The following is a 19,385-nucleotide window of genomic DNA, read 5'->3' on the forward strand; positions in this document are numbered from 1 at the left end:
GAACGGACTTGAGGGGCCAAATCAGCTGCTCCTGCTCCCAATTCATTTGTTCTTAATGCAATAACCTGCACATTACCACTGGCCTGAGTTGATATCCAACTAATAAAGTGTATGCACCACAATGTGAATGATAACAACAAATATTTATAACCTGTACAAATGACAACAGAAACTCTTTGAATTCTTCTGGAGGTTATCTATTGGGATAGACCATAATTCTTCAAATGAAATGCATCCTATACGCAGCAAAATTCTGCCTATAAAATTTTACCTATTTCAACAATTGTTTTATTAATTAGTACCTGTGGGACCAGATGTTTGCTGGTTGATCAAATAATCCACATAATCAGTAAAAATGTGGACCAATAGAAATGTAATGCACGGGGTATACACATCACTGTTATACTTTACCAACAGCATAAATCACTTAAATACTAATGCAACTTTGCACTAAATAAGACTTACCTGCAGGAAGCCTTCTCACTCACAACCTCAACTGACAGAGTCTTAGAGATGTACAACATGGAAACAGACCCTTCGGTCCAACTCATTTATGCCAACCAGATATCCTAAATTAATCTAGTCCCATTTGCCAGCATTTGGCCCATATCCCTCTAAACCTTTCCTATTCATATACTCATCCAGATGCCTTTTAAATGACACACTTGTACCAGCCCCACCACTTCCTCTGACAGTTCATTCCATACACTCACCATCCTCTGCATGAAAAAGTTGTCCTTCAGGTCTCTTAAATCTTTCCCCTCACCTTAAACTTATGCCCTCTAGTTTTGGATTCCCCTACCCTGGGGAAAAGACCTCGGCAATTCACCCTATCCATGCCCCTCATAACTTTTATAAGATCACCTCCTCAGCTCCTGACTCTCCAGGGAAAATAGCCCCAGCCTATTCAGCCTCTCCCTATAGCTCAAACCCTCCAACCCTGGCAACAACCTTGTATATCTTTTCTGAACCCTTTCAAGTTTACCAACATCTTTCCTATAGCAGGGAGACCAGAATTGAATGCAGTATTCCAAAACTGGCCTAACTAATGTCCTGTACAATTGCAACATGACCTCCCACCTCCTATACTCAATGCACTGATCAATAAAGGCAAGCGTACCATTCGCTTTTTGCACAATCTTGCGTACCTCCACTTTCAAGACACTGAACTGCACTCCAAGATCTCTTTTTTTTTGGCAATACTCCTCAGGACCTTACAATTAAGTGCGCAAGTCCTGTCCTGATTTGCCCGACCAAAACGTAGAACCTCACATTTATCTAGATTAAATGCCATCTGCCACTCCTCGGCCCAACTGATCAAGCCTGTAAAAATATAATGTGGGCCGCCAGTGATTCACCACAATTCCCAGATCTTCGCCTGGTCTCAAGTAGACAACTCCACAAACTAGAGACATGACTGGAGTCACCATAACTCAAATACATCAAATTGCATTAGAACATAGAACAGTACAGCACAGTACAGGCCCTTCGGCCCACGATGTTGTGCCGAACTTTTAACCTAAACCTAAGGCCTATCTAACCTCCACCCCTACCTTATACTATCATCCATATGACTATCTAATAGCCGCTTAAATGCCCTTAATATGAGGCTGACTCCACTAACCTCTCCGGCAATGCATTCCGCGCCCCCACCACTCTGAGTAAAGAACCTACCTCTGACGTCTCCCCTATGTCTACCTCCACTCACTTTAAAACTATGCCCCTTATAATAGCTACCTCCACCCTCAGAAAAAGTCTTTGGCTGTCCACTCTATCTATACCTCTGATCATTTTGTACACCTCTATCAAGTCACCTCTCATCCTTCGTCGTTCTAAGGAGAAAAGCCCTAGCTCTCTCAACCTTTCCTCCTAAGACCTTCTCTCCATTCCAGGCAACATCCTGGTAAATCTCCTCTGCACCTTTTCCAACGCTTCCACATCTTTCCTGTAATGAGGCGACCAGAACTGGACACAATACTCCAGATGTGGCTGAACCAGGGTTTTGTATAGCTGGAGCATAACTTCACGGCTCTTGAACTTAATCCCTCTATTAATGAAAGCTAACACACCTCATGCCTTCTTAACAACTCTATCCACCTGGGTGGCAGCTTTCAGGGAACTGTGCACATGAACCCCAAGATCCCTCTGCCCCTCCACACTGCCAAGAATCTTTCCGTTAACCCTAACCATTGCCACAGCTTTAAAAATCACGAACAGGACCTCAGACATAATTGAATTTTTTCAGGTGAACGACCAGGGTACAGCAATGACAGCCTGTATCAGATGACAGAATCAATATCAATATTCTTGTAGACACTGCTGTTTATGGCCCAATATAGATACTCACAGCGGTAACTTTGGAACTGGAAACGGTTCTCCACGTGTTTTGCACCTAAAACTGTCACTAATTTGTAACTCTGTCAATTTTATTTACCGCGCCAACTTAAAGAAAAATAATGCTTTCATAAAGTAACTCAGTTACCAACAGGAATACAACTGATATGGCAAAAGCTCTTAACAGATGAATGCCTTTACTGCAACCCTGAAAGCCAATATTTATCCCAGTACCAAATCTAAACCAGCATGTGTATTTACCTTCTGCATAAATGCAGGATGTTCTGCTTCCACCGCCCTCTCCAGCAACAAAAGAGAAACATCATTTGCTCTGTTAACTTGCAGTGTCACTTTCTCAATCCTGCCCATGTGCCAGTCCATGCTGCAACTGCAGCACAGCTGTAACCCTGAAGCCCGAGCCGAACACAGGCACAAAAAAAAATACACTGACAGCCACCTTCAAATAAAGAAGGCAGGTATGTACTCATCCAAAAAAAAATCTAGACGCATGGTTAACGTGAACAAGAGAAGAGAGAACAAAGCAAAGTTCAAGCCCATTTGAAGAGGATCCCTCTCTCCTTGCCTGCATCTTCTGTGCGTGGCACTATCCACTGTACTTGGACAATAATACAGTAAACTTCTGGTATTTGGAGGTATAATTTTTGCTAGTTTATCAAGAGTGCTGGTTAAAACAATGTTTGCTGTACTTTAAAAAGATGGGGACTTTCACTAGATTTTGACAATTGAAGGCTTAATATGAAAGGCAAAGAACATTTCTGAAGGAAAACAACACTGCAGGAACGCAGCTTATTTATGTAGAAGTAGGAGCCACAAACTAATTGCAACAAAACATGAACTCTACAATTTTACTGTGCATTCTTAGTAAGAGCACTTTCAAGAAATTATGTTATACTCTTACAAGATATCGTGGATGCAAAATAAAAGTAGTGACTTTCTGATAACAATTGAAAACTCCAATTACCTTCAAGTACAATGCCAGGTAGGCCTGAGCCAATTCAAAATCACGCTTGCTATGAAGCATGTTGCCAATCATTTGCAGAAAGCTCAGCATAACCTCCAAAGAACCGCCTCCATCTGGGGCCAAGCCCCTCAGCTCAATGTCAATATTTGATGGTCCCATTTCTTTCATAAGTTTAACTGCATGGTCATCTGCAAGAAACCGCACAAAATATTTTGAAGTCTTTAGTGTGAAAATGCATTTGTTCAAAATACTTTTGAATTCTGAAACGCAGCTGGTACTGCAAAAAAAATTATCTTCAATTAGATTTTTATATTTCTTATGCAAACAGTTGAATTATACACAAAAAATAGCAATATTGAGTAATACTGCAAAGAAGACATTTTGTCAAAGCTTCTTGCCTTGCCTCGAACACAAGAAATACAGAATGAGGGGACAGTGCTGATTGGTCTGCAAGTTAGCTCTTCTGATTGGTAGAAGTATTGCTATTGAGTGTTACTAGATTAACTAATTACTAGTTAATGACAGACAGTTAATTGTCAAGCATTATTTAAATTTTAAACTGAGATGTTTACGGTGATTGGTCAAGGCATTGTCTTGAGAAATAAATCTGAAAATGGCTGCCGCCTTTTTTGCTGAATTGAAACAGGGTGTTCTTTCTGTCTGCAAAGAACAGGGTCTTGTGTAATATGAAGCAGTCAGATACACAAATGAACCACCAGCTTGGCGTCACAATCCAAAATTGGTTGTCAGCATACTTCTCTGCACAGAATGACACTCCCACCCAGACGCCACTTGAGCAACTTCAAATCAGGACCTTTGCCTTCATCCACCTTCTTTTGTGTGGGGGAAACTGCCGAAGTGAGTACCATGAGCTCAGCGGAGGGGAGGGCACTTTGCTTCAGGGGCACTGGTAAATGAAGCAAGTACTTGATGGCAATGGCATTTGCTGCCCTTGCTAGCTACCATCCCTTTATATTCCCCGAGTCTGGAAAAGCACAGCAGGTCAGACAGCATCCGAACAGCAAGTTAAGTCAACGTTTCGGGCTGAAACCCTTCGTCAGGACAAAGGGTTTCAGCCTGAAACATTGACTTACCTGCTGTTCAGATGCTGTCTGACCTGCTGTGCTTTTCCAGCTTCACACCTATAGACTCAGGCTTCCAGCATCTGCAGTCCTTACCGTCTCTTTTATATTCCCTCTATGCCAGCATCATTTTCCACTTTATTTGCCCTCTCAACTTATTGCATTTAGCCTCACTTTCAGTTACAGAATTCATTTTTCATGTATTTTTTATATTTCATCACATTCTCTTTCAATCTTAAAGGAGGCCTTGCTTTAATACTCCTACTGCACTCTCTTGTTGGAATGTACCAAGCCAATATCCAGAACATCATCTCAAAAGATCATTTGTTGTTCCATTGCCTTTTCTCAGGTCCATCAGCAGGATGCCCAACGCCAGCACTAAATCCAATATTGACCTTTTGATTTGTGAACACAAACTTTAAGTATTATCCTTAGGATATTGAGGTCACTGCAAGGCCTGCAGTTTTTGCCTGTCCCTAGCTGCACTTCAGGAAGCAGAAGTCTCTGTCAACTGCTGCAGAAATTATGGTGAGTGGCAGAATTTTGACTCAATGTTAAAGGGAAAACCTCTTGTTCTCAATTCTTCCACCACTGGGAACAGCTTTCTTTTCTATGTTCTTTATCTAAACCCCTCATGACTTTGTTGCCTCTGTCAAATCTCCTTTCGACCTTCTCTTTTCCAAAGAGAACAGTCTCAACTTCTAACGTGTGCAACTTGGAGCAGACAGTCATAGTCACAGTGTTTTACAGCACAGACAGAGCCCTTCAGTCCATCATGTTTGCACCAATCATCAATCACCTATCTACTCTAGTCCCACTTTCCAGCATTTGGCATGTAGTCTTGTATTCTACGGCATTTCAAGTGTTCACCTAAAGAATTCTTACATGTTGTGATGATTCCAGTTTCTAGCACCCTTTTGAGCAGTGAATTCCAGATATTCACCATCTCTGGGTGAAATAATTATTCCTTAAATCCCCTATAAACCTCTAACTTTACTAGAAATCCATGCTTCCTGGTTATTGACCCCACCCCCTCCACTAAGAGGAAACCTTTTTCCTATCTACCCTATTTACAGTCTCAGTTTTACACACCTGAGTCAGATTCCCCCTCAACCTTCTCTGCTGCAAGGAAATAGCTTCAGCCTATCTACCTTTTTACAGCTGAAATACACTAGCCAAACAACATCCTAGTGAATCTCCTCTGCACCCTCTCTAGTGCAATCACATCCTTCGCATAGTGTGGCAACATGAACTACAGACAGTACTCTAGCTTGATCTAAATAATGTCTTTTACTGCTCCATCATAACTTCCAATTCTTGTATGCAATGCCTCAACTAACAAAGGCAAGTGTCCCTTATTCTATTTTAATCATCTTATCCATCTGACTGGATCTGTAGATATGCCTCTGATTCTCTGTATTTCCTAAAGTCCTACCATTTATTGTGCACTCCTAACCTTGTTAGACCTCTCTAAATGCATCTCTTTTAACTTTACAGGATTAAATTCCATTTGCCACTGTTTGAAAATCTGACCAGTCCATCTATATTGTCCTATAGTCTAAGGCTTTCCTTCTCATTGTGTACCACACTGCCCAATTTTCATCCGTGAACTTATTGATCAAACCTCCTACTTTCATAGCTACTATTACCCTACAAACCGCAAGGAACCCAGCTTTGAACACTGCAGTTCACAACTGGACACAGGCTTCCATCACAAAAACAACCTTTGATCATCATCTGTTGCCCTTTGTTACTAAACCATTTATGGATCCAATTTGCCCGGGTTTCCACAGGCTGTTATGTTCTAGACCAGAGTCCCATATGATACGTCATCAAAAACCTTATTGAAGTCCATGTAAGCTATATCAAATACACTACCGTCATCTGCACAGTTAATGACTGCCTTTAAAAATTCAATCATACCTGTCAGGCATGATCACTCCCTGACAAAGCCATGCTGACTATCTTATTTAGTCCTAGCCTCTAAGGACAGATTAATTCTACTTCTCAGAATCTGTCCAAATGTTTCCCTACCAGTGATGTTCGACTCACTGACCAAGGTTCCACTGTTTATCCTTACCACTGTTCTTGAAATAATGGCACCATAATAGCTATCATCCTGTCCTCCAGCAACTCTTCTGTGGCCACAAGAATTTGTAAATTAATGACAAGACTCTTTCCATCCCCTCCCTTACCCCCCACAGCAGCCTGGAACTGGGAATTTGTCCACTTTCAAGTCATCTAACTCCTGATATCTCCTTCTTCTCAACTGTAATTTATTCAAGAATATCACAGTCCTCTTCCCCTAATTCTGCACGTACATTGTCCTCTTTAGTAAATACAGATGCAAAGTACTCATTTAAAACTTCACCTACATCTTCCAGCTCCACGCAACAATTCATTATGCAAGTCCCCAATCCATCTCTCCTTATCCTCCTGCCACTATTATGCTTCTAAAATGTTGTTGGACTTGCCTTTATTTTAACCACAAGTGTTTTCTCATGTTACCGCTTCATTTTCCTTAAAAAAAAAATTAAGTAACACCTTGCATCAATTGCTTCTAATGTTTTGAGGTCTGGATTCTACAATAAGCTTCCTTTTTGCCTATATCTAACCCATACATTACCTAACTTTCAGGGTTCTGTGGACTTTTTAAAGAGCCAATCTTTACCTTTATGGGAACATGTTGGTCCTGTGCACTTTATTTCCTTCTCGAAAGACTCCCACTGCTCTGATATAGATTTTCCTACAAATGCTCCCAGTCTCTATTGGCCAGATCCTGTTTTATCATATTAAAGTTTTCTTTTCCAATTCAGAATCATTATTTTCACTCCATCTTTGTCCTTCTCGATGACTACCATAAATCCTAGAGTTATAGTCACCAAAAAGCTTCCCCTATTGACTCTTACAACTTGCCTGGCTTCATTCCCTAAAAATTAAGTCCAACACCACTCCCCACTCTCTCTCTCATAGATGCTGGCTTAAAAAGAGTTTCCTTAACATATTTTAAGAATTCTATGCCCTCTAAGCCTTTTGCATTTTCCCTATCCCGTTTAGTAGTAGAGAAATTGAAATCCTCCATTATTACTAACTTTCTTTTAAACACTTCGCTGAAATTTCCCTTCATTTCTGCCTTTCTCTCTCTCCCGGATTATTTGGCGCCTATAGTACGCTCCCTGCAATGTGACCACCTTTTTTTTGTGTATACATTCTATCCATAATGGTCTCAGTTGAAGAATCTTCTGAGATATTACCCTTCCTGATTGCTGTAACTAACTTCTTGATCAATATTGTGACACCACCTCTTCTTTTAAGATCTCGCTGTCTTGCCTGAAGAATCTATACCCCAAAAGGTTGAGCTGCCAGTCTTGCCCCTCCCTCAATCATATCTGTGATAGTAATAATATAAATTCTTCATGAAGTAACTGCACAGAGGCCAGTGACCCGTCACCGAATCACCCTTTATTTACTAGTACACAGTACACTGGCTGTGGCCAACAAGCTCAGAGTCGGTCCTCAACTGAGGAGATTTTCATTTCGTGGTTATACTGGTTAGCCAAGGCTTTCCTGATTAGGGTATGTTAATCTGCTCCAATCAAGAACCTTGTAGTTAATGAAGTCCACCTAGTTCCACCACTACATCCCTCCCCCCTCACCCCAAGTTCGGGGACGTAGGCCTGGCCTTTCACTTGCAGCTTCTTTTGCGGTGCTTTCACCCCACGTCTGGTTCCTTCGATTCGGACTCGGATGTATGCTGCGTGTACCGGACCATGGCTGGTCTTTTGCGTTCGGAACATCTCAGAAGAGTCTCCTCCTCTTCTTCTGGCAGCAACGGTATCAAGCCTACATCATTTCAGACCGAGGTCTCCTCAACACTAGATGGAGGGGGGGGGAAGCACCTTTCTGCGGTTTCTGCCGGGCCTTCAGGCTGTTTTGTGGGGCCAGACAGGTTTTGCTCCTACCCCATTTGTAATGTAATGGCTTTCAAATGATCCACGTTTGTTCTGGACAGTATTACCTACCCAAACTTTGTAAGCCACGGGACCTGAACTCACGTTAATCTTGCCTTGTACTCATACAGGGCCATTTCCATGGTTCTGGCACCAAACTTCGTCCCCTGAATTAAACTGCCTCACTCAGAGGCGGTATGTGGCCGGCATCAGTGTTCCTGCTGCCATTTCATCCTCCCCCCAAGGTCTGGGAATATCAGGTTTAACCTGGTGCGGAGTGGTTCTATAATCGAACAGGAAACAGGACAGTTTGGTATCAATTGATGCTGTAGGCCGCTTCTTTAAGCCTGCCTTTAAAGTTTGGACCGCTCTTTCCGCTAGACCATTGGACAACGGATGGTACGGAGCTGTCCTTACATGCCGAATGCCATTGGACGTTAGGAAATATTTGAATTCCCTGCTGGTAAATTACATTCTTTTATCCATGACCAGTACTTCCAGGTGTCCATGTATCGTTTTCAACGCATGCAGCTTCTCGTTTGTCGAACGAACTTTATTCGCATCTAACCTCTGAGTAGACATCCACAATGACCAGAACACTCAGCCCATGAAAAGGACCAGCATAGTCAACGTGCAACCAAGTCAAGGGTTTACCCGCCCATTCCCATGGATGTGGGGGTGCTCCTGGTGACAGGTTTTGTCCTTACTGGCACTCTGGGCACTGCCCCACCAACACAGCTATGTCAACATTCAACCCTGGCCACCATACATAGTTTCTTGCTAGCATATTCATTTTGGAAACCCCTGGATGACCCTGTGGAGTTCGGCCAGTTACTGGCAGCAACCTTTACTCGGGACAATTACCCTTGCTCCCCATAGTAAAATGCCATCCTCTACGGTGATCTGGTCTTGCCAGGTCCAAAAAGATTTCAATTCTGGTTGCGATGGCCCTTCTGCTTCCCCCATTATCACCATTTGTTTCAGTTTCACTAGGACAGGATCTTTGTGTCCACAGTCGGATATTGTTCGTGGTGACTGGAGGTTATCTGGAAAGTTTAAAACCAAAACGGATTCTTCCAGGGGAGGCACCACCAGTGGAGTATCTACCAGTGGGAGGCAGTTCATGGCATCCACATTAGCTACTTGGCTTCCTGGACAGTGTTCTAACTTGTACACCGAGAATAAAGGCCCAACGCTGAATTCTACCAGAAGCTATGGGTGGCAGTGCCTGGTCTTCCTTCAGTGCCCTAACAGGGGTTTGTGATCTGTAACTATGACAAATTCCCATCCGTAAAGGTAGTGGTGGAACTTCCTCACACCACAGTTGACTGCCAAACCTTCCCTCCCTATCTGGGCATAATTGCATTGGCTGATGCCAAAGTCCAGGGAGCATACACTATCGGGCATTCCTCTCCATTGGGCCACCACCGATGAGCCAACACCACCCCGATACTGTACAGAGAGCATTGCATGACTGCACTACTTCTCGCTTCAAATCATAGTGTGCCAATACCTTAGATAATGACAGCTGCTTTTTCACTTCCCTAAAGGCTGCTTCTTAGCTTTGTGATCATTTCCAAGGCTGACTCTTTTTTAATAACTGGTGTAAAGGTGCTAGGATGGAGGCCAGGTCACACATGAATTTTCTGTAATAATTCACTAACCCAAGGAAAGACCTAAGCTCCAGTAAAGACATGGGAGCTGGGGCTCCTTTAATCGTCCTCACTTTCTCTTCCATAGGGTATAACCCTGTTTTGTCAACTCTGTAACCTAAGGAGGTCACTTGGGGCATCTGGAACACCCATCTTTCCCCCCCAAGGCATACTCCCACCTGGGAGAAACATTTAAGCACTATATCCAAGCTATCCAAGTCTTCCCTGTTATTAGTACATTATCCAGATAAATGGAAACCTGGGGTAGCCCGTGCAAAACGTTCTCTGTGGCTCAGTAGAAAAGAGGGCAAGCTGATTATACCCCAAATGGCTGTCTTGTATATTGATATAAACCCCCATGGGTATTAATTGTAGCATACGTCTGGGACTCCTCATCCAGTCGCAATTGCAGGTAGGCTCATGTCCAGCTTCGTTAAGGACACTCCCTTGCCAACTTTGAGTACAAGTCCACTACATGAGGAATCGAGTATTTATCCAGCTGTGAGAAGCAGTTTACTGTTTGCTCGAAATCCCCAGAAAGGTGAACTAAGCTTCGCGATTGGTACAATCGGTGCCGCCCATTCTGCAAACTGCATTGGTTTGATGATTCGTTCACTCTTCAGCCTCCTGCTTTCCACCTCTACTTTTGTCCACAAGGCAAATGGCACCAGAAGGGCCTTGCAAAATCTCAGAATTGCATCCTGGTCAACATGTAAAGTTGCTTTGGCCCCTTTGATAGTCCCAAGCCCTTCTTGAAAATTTCCTGGGTATTTCACTAAGACTTCATTGAGGCAGCACTTTTCAATTGAAAAATGTTGAGCCAATCAAGGTGAATCTTTCTCAACCAATTCTGCCCCAATGGGCTTGGCCCGAACTTTTTAACCAGCATCAGTGGTAACTGCACCAACTGCTTCTCATAGACCGGAACCGAAGTCATACCCTTAATTTTCAACGGTTCCCCACTGTATGTTCTTCCCATCTGGCTGAGGTCTTGCGCAAGCTTAAAAGGTTGGAGTCTCTCGCGAATCTTGTTAAAGACAGATTCTGCAACCACAGATACAGCTGCGCCAGTTTTGACCTCCATGGGAACTGGGTGACCATTTAATCAAACATTAATTTTAACTGACTCTGATTTGAGTGTCACTAAGCAAATTAATTATTCCAACACACAGGTAGGGGACTTTCCAGGGTGTACACTCTCCTGGGTACCGATCTCCGAGTTTTCCTACTCAAGTAAAGCATTGTAGGACTCCTCTGCTGTCTCAAGTCCGTATAGCAGCAGCAATTACAATGGCTCAGCAGTCCAGATCCTGAAGAACTGTTTAGCTACTTGGCCAAGGCTTGGCTTTATGGGATTCTGCTATGGGTTCCCCTGGGGTCTCCCTGCTCAGGCCAGTTGCAGTGCCTGTTTGAAGTCCAGTTGGGCTTCAGGTAGTAGGTGCCTCTGCGTGATTACATCATTAATCCCACATACCAAACCCAGAATCAGATACCTCTGCCAGTCATTGTAACCTTGTCAAAAATCCCGATACGATTCCCCCAGTTCTCTAACAGCCCAATAAAACCAATAGCATCCTCAGGATTAGAGGTGGTTTGGGGCTGTAATATTTCTGAACCAACTCTTCGAAGGTTTTAATGTCTGGTGTCTCTGGGAAAGTTAAGCCCCTTATAACCAAAAATGCTGCAGGTCCACATGCAGTCAGAAGGAATACTTGTTGCTTTTCATCTGCCCCAATGTCATTTGCCTGGAAAAACTATTACATTCTTTCGACATACTGGGCCCAGTCTTTGACAGCAAGGTCAAACAAGTCAAGCTTCCCAAATAGAGACAATACCAGAAATACTTACCCCAACTCCAAATGACAGTTGCAATCAAATGTTCTTCAGTCACGTCCCGTTTTCTCCCACTGCCACTAAAATAACTGCTCAGAGGCTGGTGACCCATCACCAAATCACCCTTTAATTACTAATGCACAGTACACTGGCTGTGACCAGCCAGCTCAGAGTCAGTCTACAGCTGAGCAGATGCTAATCTTTTGGTTATATTGGTCAGCCAAGGCTTTCCTGATTGTGATTGTTAACCTGAGCCAATCAAGAACCTCAGTTAACAAGGTCCACCTGGTTCCAACCAAACACCCTCAATTCATCTGTCTTACTGACAAGACTCCTTGCATTAAAATAAATGTCAGCTTTGCACCTTAACTTGACTATACATGCTCTACCTTCCAGACGGACTTGGTTTTTCTTCTATATTTGTGCATCACTTCCTATTATATCTCTACTCCATATTTACCCACTCTATTCCAAAAGCCAAATTAGTTAACTTCTCACCAACAGCGCTAGCAAATCCCTGCCCTGCAAGGATGTTGGTCCTGTTCATTTCAACTGCAACCTGTCAGATGTATACATGTCCCGCCTTCTCCAGAATCAGACCCAGTAATCTAGGAATCTAAATCCCTTGCTCCTGCGCCAACTCTTCAGCCAGGTGTGTTTCTGGGGATCATGGAGTGGATTTGTCGTATTCTTTTAAGAAGAGCAGGCACAATACGTATGCAGTGATGGTTTACTATGAAAAACGTCTTTTAAGACCTTCTCTTGTTTAGTTAAAATCTCTTTTGAATATGTAGAATGTAGGATCAAATATTGTGGTTTGTGCATCTCAACCTCATTCAAATCTTAGGTGGATGCTCTAAATCACAAGAACATAATTCCAGCTAGGCCTTTGCAAAAAAAAAGTGAAACAAAAGCAAGGAACATTTTGAGGCAGGAAATTAAAAGTGAAAAATGGATTTTGACACAACCAATGTTCCTTCCAACACACTTTTCATGGATCGTACAAGGCAAAGTAATGAAACAGATTACTTGTACATAATGTACAGAGAACCCAGTCAGCAAAAAGTTGACGACATTAGATTTCTACCTCGGCTAATGTACCAAGATGTGGCACAGGCCAATGTTAGCAGAAAAGCAGAATACTGCCATGTGCTTTTTTTTTAAAAAAGCGTTTTTTTTTAAAATAGTCAATAGAAGGATATCAAGTACATTCAAGTGAAGAAAATAAATTGTGTACAAGTTACTTACAACTGTTGGTGTTTAGAGCACTTTCCAGCTGCAAATACAATTCTGTCTTTTGAGTCAACACGCCCAGATTTACCACTTTGGACTAAAAACAGATAAAAAGATGTAGTAAGATTGAAGATTTTAGTATCAATTATGGATTTCAGTACTTATTTTGCACTACACACCTATATTTTGCAATATTACAGAAATTAATTCAAATGTAAAATGTCACCTAATTTCTTTTAAAAAGAAGCCTTAGAATCAAAAATAAGAACACACATTTCCTGCTCTGAAATAGGTCATAATAGTCTTAATGCTTATTAGTTTCTCAATCCTTATAGTATGTTTCATCATCTGGATTAAATTAATTCTGAGCAATTCTCCATCATTTTGTATCGTGACTGTATTATTATCATCAAATTAAAATAAATTAAACCTTTCATACAATTTCTAAAAGAAAACATCTTGCTTTCCTTTTATGATGATGCAATTCAGATGGCTTTGTGATGCCAGAACAAACTAGGCCCATGTTTTTAAACAAAAGGTTCTAGACGCCACTTAATTGTTTTACTTCTGACATCTCTACCACATCGGTAACATTTACAAAGAAAACATAACAGAAGAACCACAATAAGTGTTACGACCTGGCAAATTATCAAACACAGGCTTATGGTCTGGCTGGAATAATGTCAGTATCACCACAGGCATATATATCAGACACGACTGGCTTTGCACCTACCTGATCCTCAGTGGTTTGTTGTTGTTCAGCAGCAAAATGAGTGACAAGGCCAGGAATAGTTGGAATAAAGAAGGGAACGGATTTGGGCACTTTAGGTGGTTCTTTAGGTCGATTTCTTTTCTGTAGGCCGGCCAAATAAGATGATTAAGAATCAGAACTCAAAATAAAAAAATTTTTTAAAATCACAAGGTTTTACTAAAACACATCAAACTAAAGATGCCATCACATATTTATAACAATCTAACCAAGTAAAATCAAGTTCTCAAATAACTTGTGGATAGTGAAAGCATAGCTTTATCATAAAGTAAATAGATAAACATTCAAAAAGAGTCAATATTTAACTGAAATTTGCATATAAAGAAACTTATAACACTTAAACCAAGAATTAGTGAACAAAACCTCATGCTAAAATCCAGTGAAAAGATGTTCACAAAGCAATCTATTGTACAGAAAGGAGAAAAATTAAAACCATTGTGATGTTTTTCCTTTTAAAAAAAACCGTATTAGTTTCACATAACACTATAAACAATAGCATTAAAATACTCAACCCAGAAATTTAGAACACAAGGTCACAAAGATCGTACTACCTTGATAATGTCGAGGTTGAGGAGATTTTTCCAGCGTGATTCTGGAAGCAATGAGAGTGTAACCAACTGCTCTCCGAGCTGTTCAGCTGAATCATATTCTATCATCTGGTCTTCTACTTCCTCTTCAATGTCTGAAGCCTCCAATTCTACAGCAAAGTAAATAGTTTCAACGTTATTCTTAAACTTGCTTTTTAAAATGAAGTTGAATGGAAAAAAATGGCACCAGGGTGCTATAAACTTAACAGAAAGTATTTAAGTTCCAAAAAAACGGTGCTTGTAATTAAACTTTCACAAAATAATACATCTTCCAGAGAGAACTCAAAAAAGCAAAATATTAAAACTTTCACATAACTTTAATAATGAGAGCAGAATCAGGAAATCAGCCTGAAAAAGTAAAAGTAAATGTTAAATGCAATTTATGTAAAATTCACTCAAAATTAAAACCTTGTTGTTGGCATACTCCAGGAAGCATTACAAAAGAAGGTTGGTAATCGGCAGGCAGTGGTCGAAGGGAAATAACATTATACAGCGTCTTGTTGGACCTAAATAAAACAGGGAGAAATAAATTATGATTTGCTATTCATCCCTATTACCATAGCTGTTGGTATACATTTCATGGTCATCCCATCCATTGATTTTATTTATTTATTTATTTTAAATGAAAACACACATTTTCCTTATTCGTAATTCTTGATGTTGCATTGATTTATGACACTTACTGCTCCGGCTCACTTGTGGTAATGTGCACTTCTGGTTCAATAGGACAATAACTTTCATTTTCTGTATTGCCTTTCATAGGCTAAGGCGCTATATAGCCCAACACAATCAATGAATTGCTTTTGTAGTGCACAGACTAATGTTCTGAATACAAACAGGGCAACTAACTTTAGAACACGTGTGACTTGAACCCATAACCTTCTGCTATCTATAACATAAACAGACCTTTAGCAAACTACACCTAACATTTAAGAAACAAACATTTTCAAATTTTTCACATGGCACAAAGCTTGGAAATGTAATAAATAGTAAAGGGGATAGTAGTAGGCTTCAAGAGAATGTAGATGTGTGAAAAGGTCAGAAACATGACATTTGGCAGAAGTGTGAAATATTTTGGAGAAAAGAAAATTAAGTGGGTGCAGCAGGAGAGACACCTGATGGTTCAATACACAAATTTTGATGACGGTAAAACAATTTGGATTCCACATATGCTGACAACACCCAGCTCTATCTCACTACTACTTCCACTGTCAATATTATTCACCGTACATTCCAAGATAGCTATTATGACCACTGAAGCCATTATCATTAGTCATTGTCACAAAATACAATTCCTAGACACCTACTCCATCTATCTACCTGGCAACTGTCTGACGGTTTACAATCTTGGGATTGTATTTGATCCCAAGAGGAGCTTCTGACCATACATCCACTCAATCACAAATTTGCTCTCCGCTACTTCAGCTCCTTGGTGATAAACCTTCATCAATCCTATCTTCATTAGAATTCACTATTCCAGAACCTTGCAGTCTTCCATCCTCCAACTGGAGTTCTGCTGTCCAGATCCTAATTTGTACTTAGTCACATTCACCCATCAGGCCTATACTTGCTGACCTATTCTGGTAACCATCCAGCAATGTCTCAATTTTGAATTTATCATCATCAAATTCATCTTTGGCCTTGCTAATCCTTTTCTTCGTATCCTTCTTGAGCCCCAGAACTCTAAGATCTCAGTGCTCATCCACATCACCAATTTTAATCTCTGCAGCACAGAGTTACACCTTTAACTGCACTCTTAGTGCACTGTGTCAATTTTGTTCAATGCTCCTGGGAAACAGCTTGTGTCATTTACTACTTAGTAGGTGCTATCCAAATACAAATTGGCATTGAAAGCTCTGTACTTCATTCAAATCTAGCTCCTATTATTGCTTGATCATATTATATTTGCTACCTTAGCACACCGGCAGCAGAAATTTAAATTTTGATTGCAATTACTAATATCTTTATATAATGGCACTATCAAGCAGCTAACTGATCCTTGAAGGCAGAAATTGCATTACAACTTTCAAGACACTAATAGTATCCCAATAACCTTTGAACAAATGATTACATTGAACATAATCAACACAATCACGAGTAAAAACAGAACATTTCACTTTTGTATCTGAAAACTGCTGAAAAGTAACAAAAAAATTCTGTAAACATCGCCCATACCAGAGGTAAATTCCCAAATCATCCACATGAGCAGAAGCCAGGAAGTCTCCAGTGGGGGACATGGTAATACTGACCGCTGCTGAATCAACCAAGAAGCAGTCTATTAGGCTGAAAGGGAGAGAGAAAAATAGTGAAATAATATCTGAATTTGGAATACAAACTTTGAAAACGTAATAACATTTGATTCTAAACATTCTCAGCTCCTTCTACCCAAGGCTCCTTACCTGTCCAAACGAAAATAAAGAACTAACAGAATGACCTGCAAGCACATAAGTAGCTATTACTGATGCGTCACTGTAGGATGGTCAAGATTGGAACTAGATATACTAGATAAGATGATCTCCAAGAAATGTACCGAAAACTGTAGAGTGGAGAAGCATTGTCAGGAATCAAGGATAAAACTTTCAATGCTAAGAGATAATATGAGTAGCTAGCAGATAATGGAGACCGACCACAAGTAGAATTGTCATGATACATAGGGTTTAGTGTTCTGGAAATCAAGCTCCACTGTTCTAGAGTCATCATGAATTGAAAAGGATTTAGTCAAACTTTCCAAACTTGCCTAGTTGATGAACTCAAGTTAAAGAAAAAAACCAGACCAGGTTTCAGTACTTAACAAGAAAATAACTGTTTATGATGAACAAATTGTCTTTAACCAATGGCAATTAGGAAATATGAACCACTACCTCATAACATTACAACTTAACCTCTAATTCGTTAACTCTCCCACACCCTGAGGTAAATGTTTTTGAAGTGTGTTGGGGGTGGTTTTCTAGAATACTATGTTGAAGAGTCACCTAGAGGGCATGTTATTTTAGATCCAATAGTATATAAGAAAAAAGGCTAATTAACAATCCCGAGTAAAAGAACTTTAGAGATGAGTAACTACAATATGATAGAATTTTACAATACGTTTGGAAGTGAGGTAGTTTAATCTGAAGTGGTGACTTAAAAGTTAATGCTTGGATAAATGAATGTGGGTCCGTTACAAGCAGAGTCAGGACAATGTATAATGGGGGAAAAATAGAGAAACAGCAGAGAAGCTAAATGATTATTTCAGATGTTTTCACTGAGGAAGATATGAGAAATCTCCCAGTAGTACAGATCCAGGTAGTTAGGGAGAATGAGGAGTTGAAGGAAATTACTATTAATAAAAAGATTGTACTAGAGAAATTAATAGCTGTGAAAGCTGATAAAACCCCTGGATCTAAAATTCCACATCCCATAATATTGAAGTAAGTGTCGATTGAGAAAGTTATTGAATTGGTGACTATCTTCCAAAATTCTATAGATTCTGGAATGACTCCTGCGGATTCGACGGCAGCAAATGTCATGCCATTATTTAAGATGGAGTGAGACAGAAAACGAGGAACTACATCTGTTGGAGGGGCAAAGTGATAGAATCTATTTTAAATGATGTGATAAATAGACATATGGACAAAAATAATCTAACTGGGCATAGTCAGTGTGGATTTGCAAATGGCAAATAGTGTTTGATGAGCATATTGGAGTAATTTTGAAGGTGTAACCAACAAAACGGATAAAGAAGAGCTAATGGACATTGTATACTTATATTTTCAGAAGGCTCTTGATAAAGTCCACCATAGAAGAATGACTGGAAAAATTAAAAGCTCATGGGATAGAAGGTAGTGGCATGGATGAATAGTCGGCTAACAGACAAAACAAAAAAAGTGAGTAGGAATAAATACCTCATTCTCTCAATGGCAGGCTGTGACAAGTGGAGTACTACAAGGATCAGTACTTTGGCCCCAACTGTTCACAATATATATCAATGATTTGGACGTGAGACCAAATGTGAGGAAGATGTAAAGGGCATCAGTGCGATTTGAATAGGCTTAGTGAATGGGCAAAAACAATGCAGAGTGTTCGTTCAATGGTAAGAGGTTAGAAAGCACAGACATCCAAACTGATCTAGATGTCCATGTCGATAAGTCACTGAAGGCTAACATGCAGAAAAGCTAATGGAATGCTGGACTTTATGGCAAGAGGATTTGAGTAAAGGAGTAGTGAAGTTTTGTTTCAATTGTATAGGTGCCTGATTTTACAGCACCTGGAGTACTGTGTGCAGTTTTGGTCTCCTTATCTCAGGAAAGATATATTATTGCCATGGAGGGAATGCAACAAAGGTTCACCAGACATGTGGCAGGGATGATGGGACAGTCCTGTGAAGAGAGATTCAACATGCTGTACCTGTATTCTCTAGTTTTGAAGAGGTGATCTCATAGAATCTTACAAAATTCTGAAAGGAATAGACAGGATAGATGCTGGTAAGGTATTTCCTTTGATGGGGTGTCTAGTTTTGGGGCCACAATAAGAGAGATGTAACTTAGGCTTGAGATGAGGATAAATATCTTTACTCAGAGGGTTGTGAACTCTCAGAATTCTCTTGACTTTGAGTACATTTAAGGAAGAGATTGATAGATTTCTGATTGCCAATGGTATTCAGGGTTACGGGGATGGGGTAGATAAAGACATTGAAAGATCTGAAAGGTTCAATCCTATTTATTGGCGGGGCAGATTCGACAGGATGAATGGCCTACTCCTGTTCCTATGCTCCTGAACAGACAGACAGACAAGACGTGGATATTAAGGATGGAAAAGAAAAACTAAAGTCAGGGAAACAGAATTCAATAACACAAGTTTGGACCACAGAAATAGAGGAGTTGCTTTCTTTCTTTTCCTGCAATTCGTTTCTGGTTTTTGCTTCTGACAAGTTGTTTGCACACCAATGCTCTCTTTCATTCACTGATGCAGAATTCATCCCCTC

The 19,385-nt window shown here is 40.6% G+C and overlaps 1 protein-coding gene across 1 annotated transcript in view; it reads right to left on the reverse strand.

Moving 5' to 3' along the window:
- Positions 1-2,279: 2,279 nt before the first annotated feature.
- The window catches only part of wdr36 (WD repeat domain 36), a 165,001-nt gene continuing 147,895 nt past the window's right edge, over positions 2,280-19,385 (reverse strand). Inside the window, exons 20-26 of the mRNA XM_048593664.1 lie at positions 16,598-16,705; positions 14,831-14,928; positions 14,387-14,532; positions 13,800-13,919; positions 13,082-13,163; positions 3,317-3,504; positions 2,280-2,417 (exon numbers count right to left, since the gene is read on the reverse strand). Coding sequence (XP_048449621.1) covers positions 2,280-2,417; positions 3,317-3,504; positions 13,082-13,163; positions 13,800-13,919; positions 14,387-14,532; positions 14,831-14,928; positions 16,598-16,705 — 880 coding nt within the window. The remainder of the gene's footprint in view (positions 2,418-3,316; positions 3,505-13,081; positions 13,164-13,799; positions 13,920-14,386; positions 14,533-14,830; positions 14,929-16,597; positions 16,706-19,385) is intronic.

Source organism: Rhincodon typus, chromosome 3, assembly GCF_021869965.1.
Source record: "Rhincodon typus isolate 14 chromosome 3, sRhiTyp1.1, whole genome shotgun sequence".
In the NCBI taxonomy this organism is placed as follows: domain Eukaryota; kingdom Metazoa; phylum Chordata; class Chondrichthyes; order Orectolobiformes; family Rhincodontidae; genus Rhincodon; species Rhincodon typus.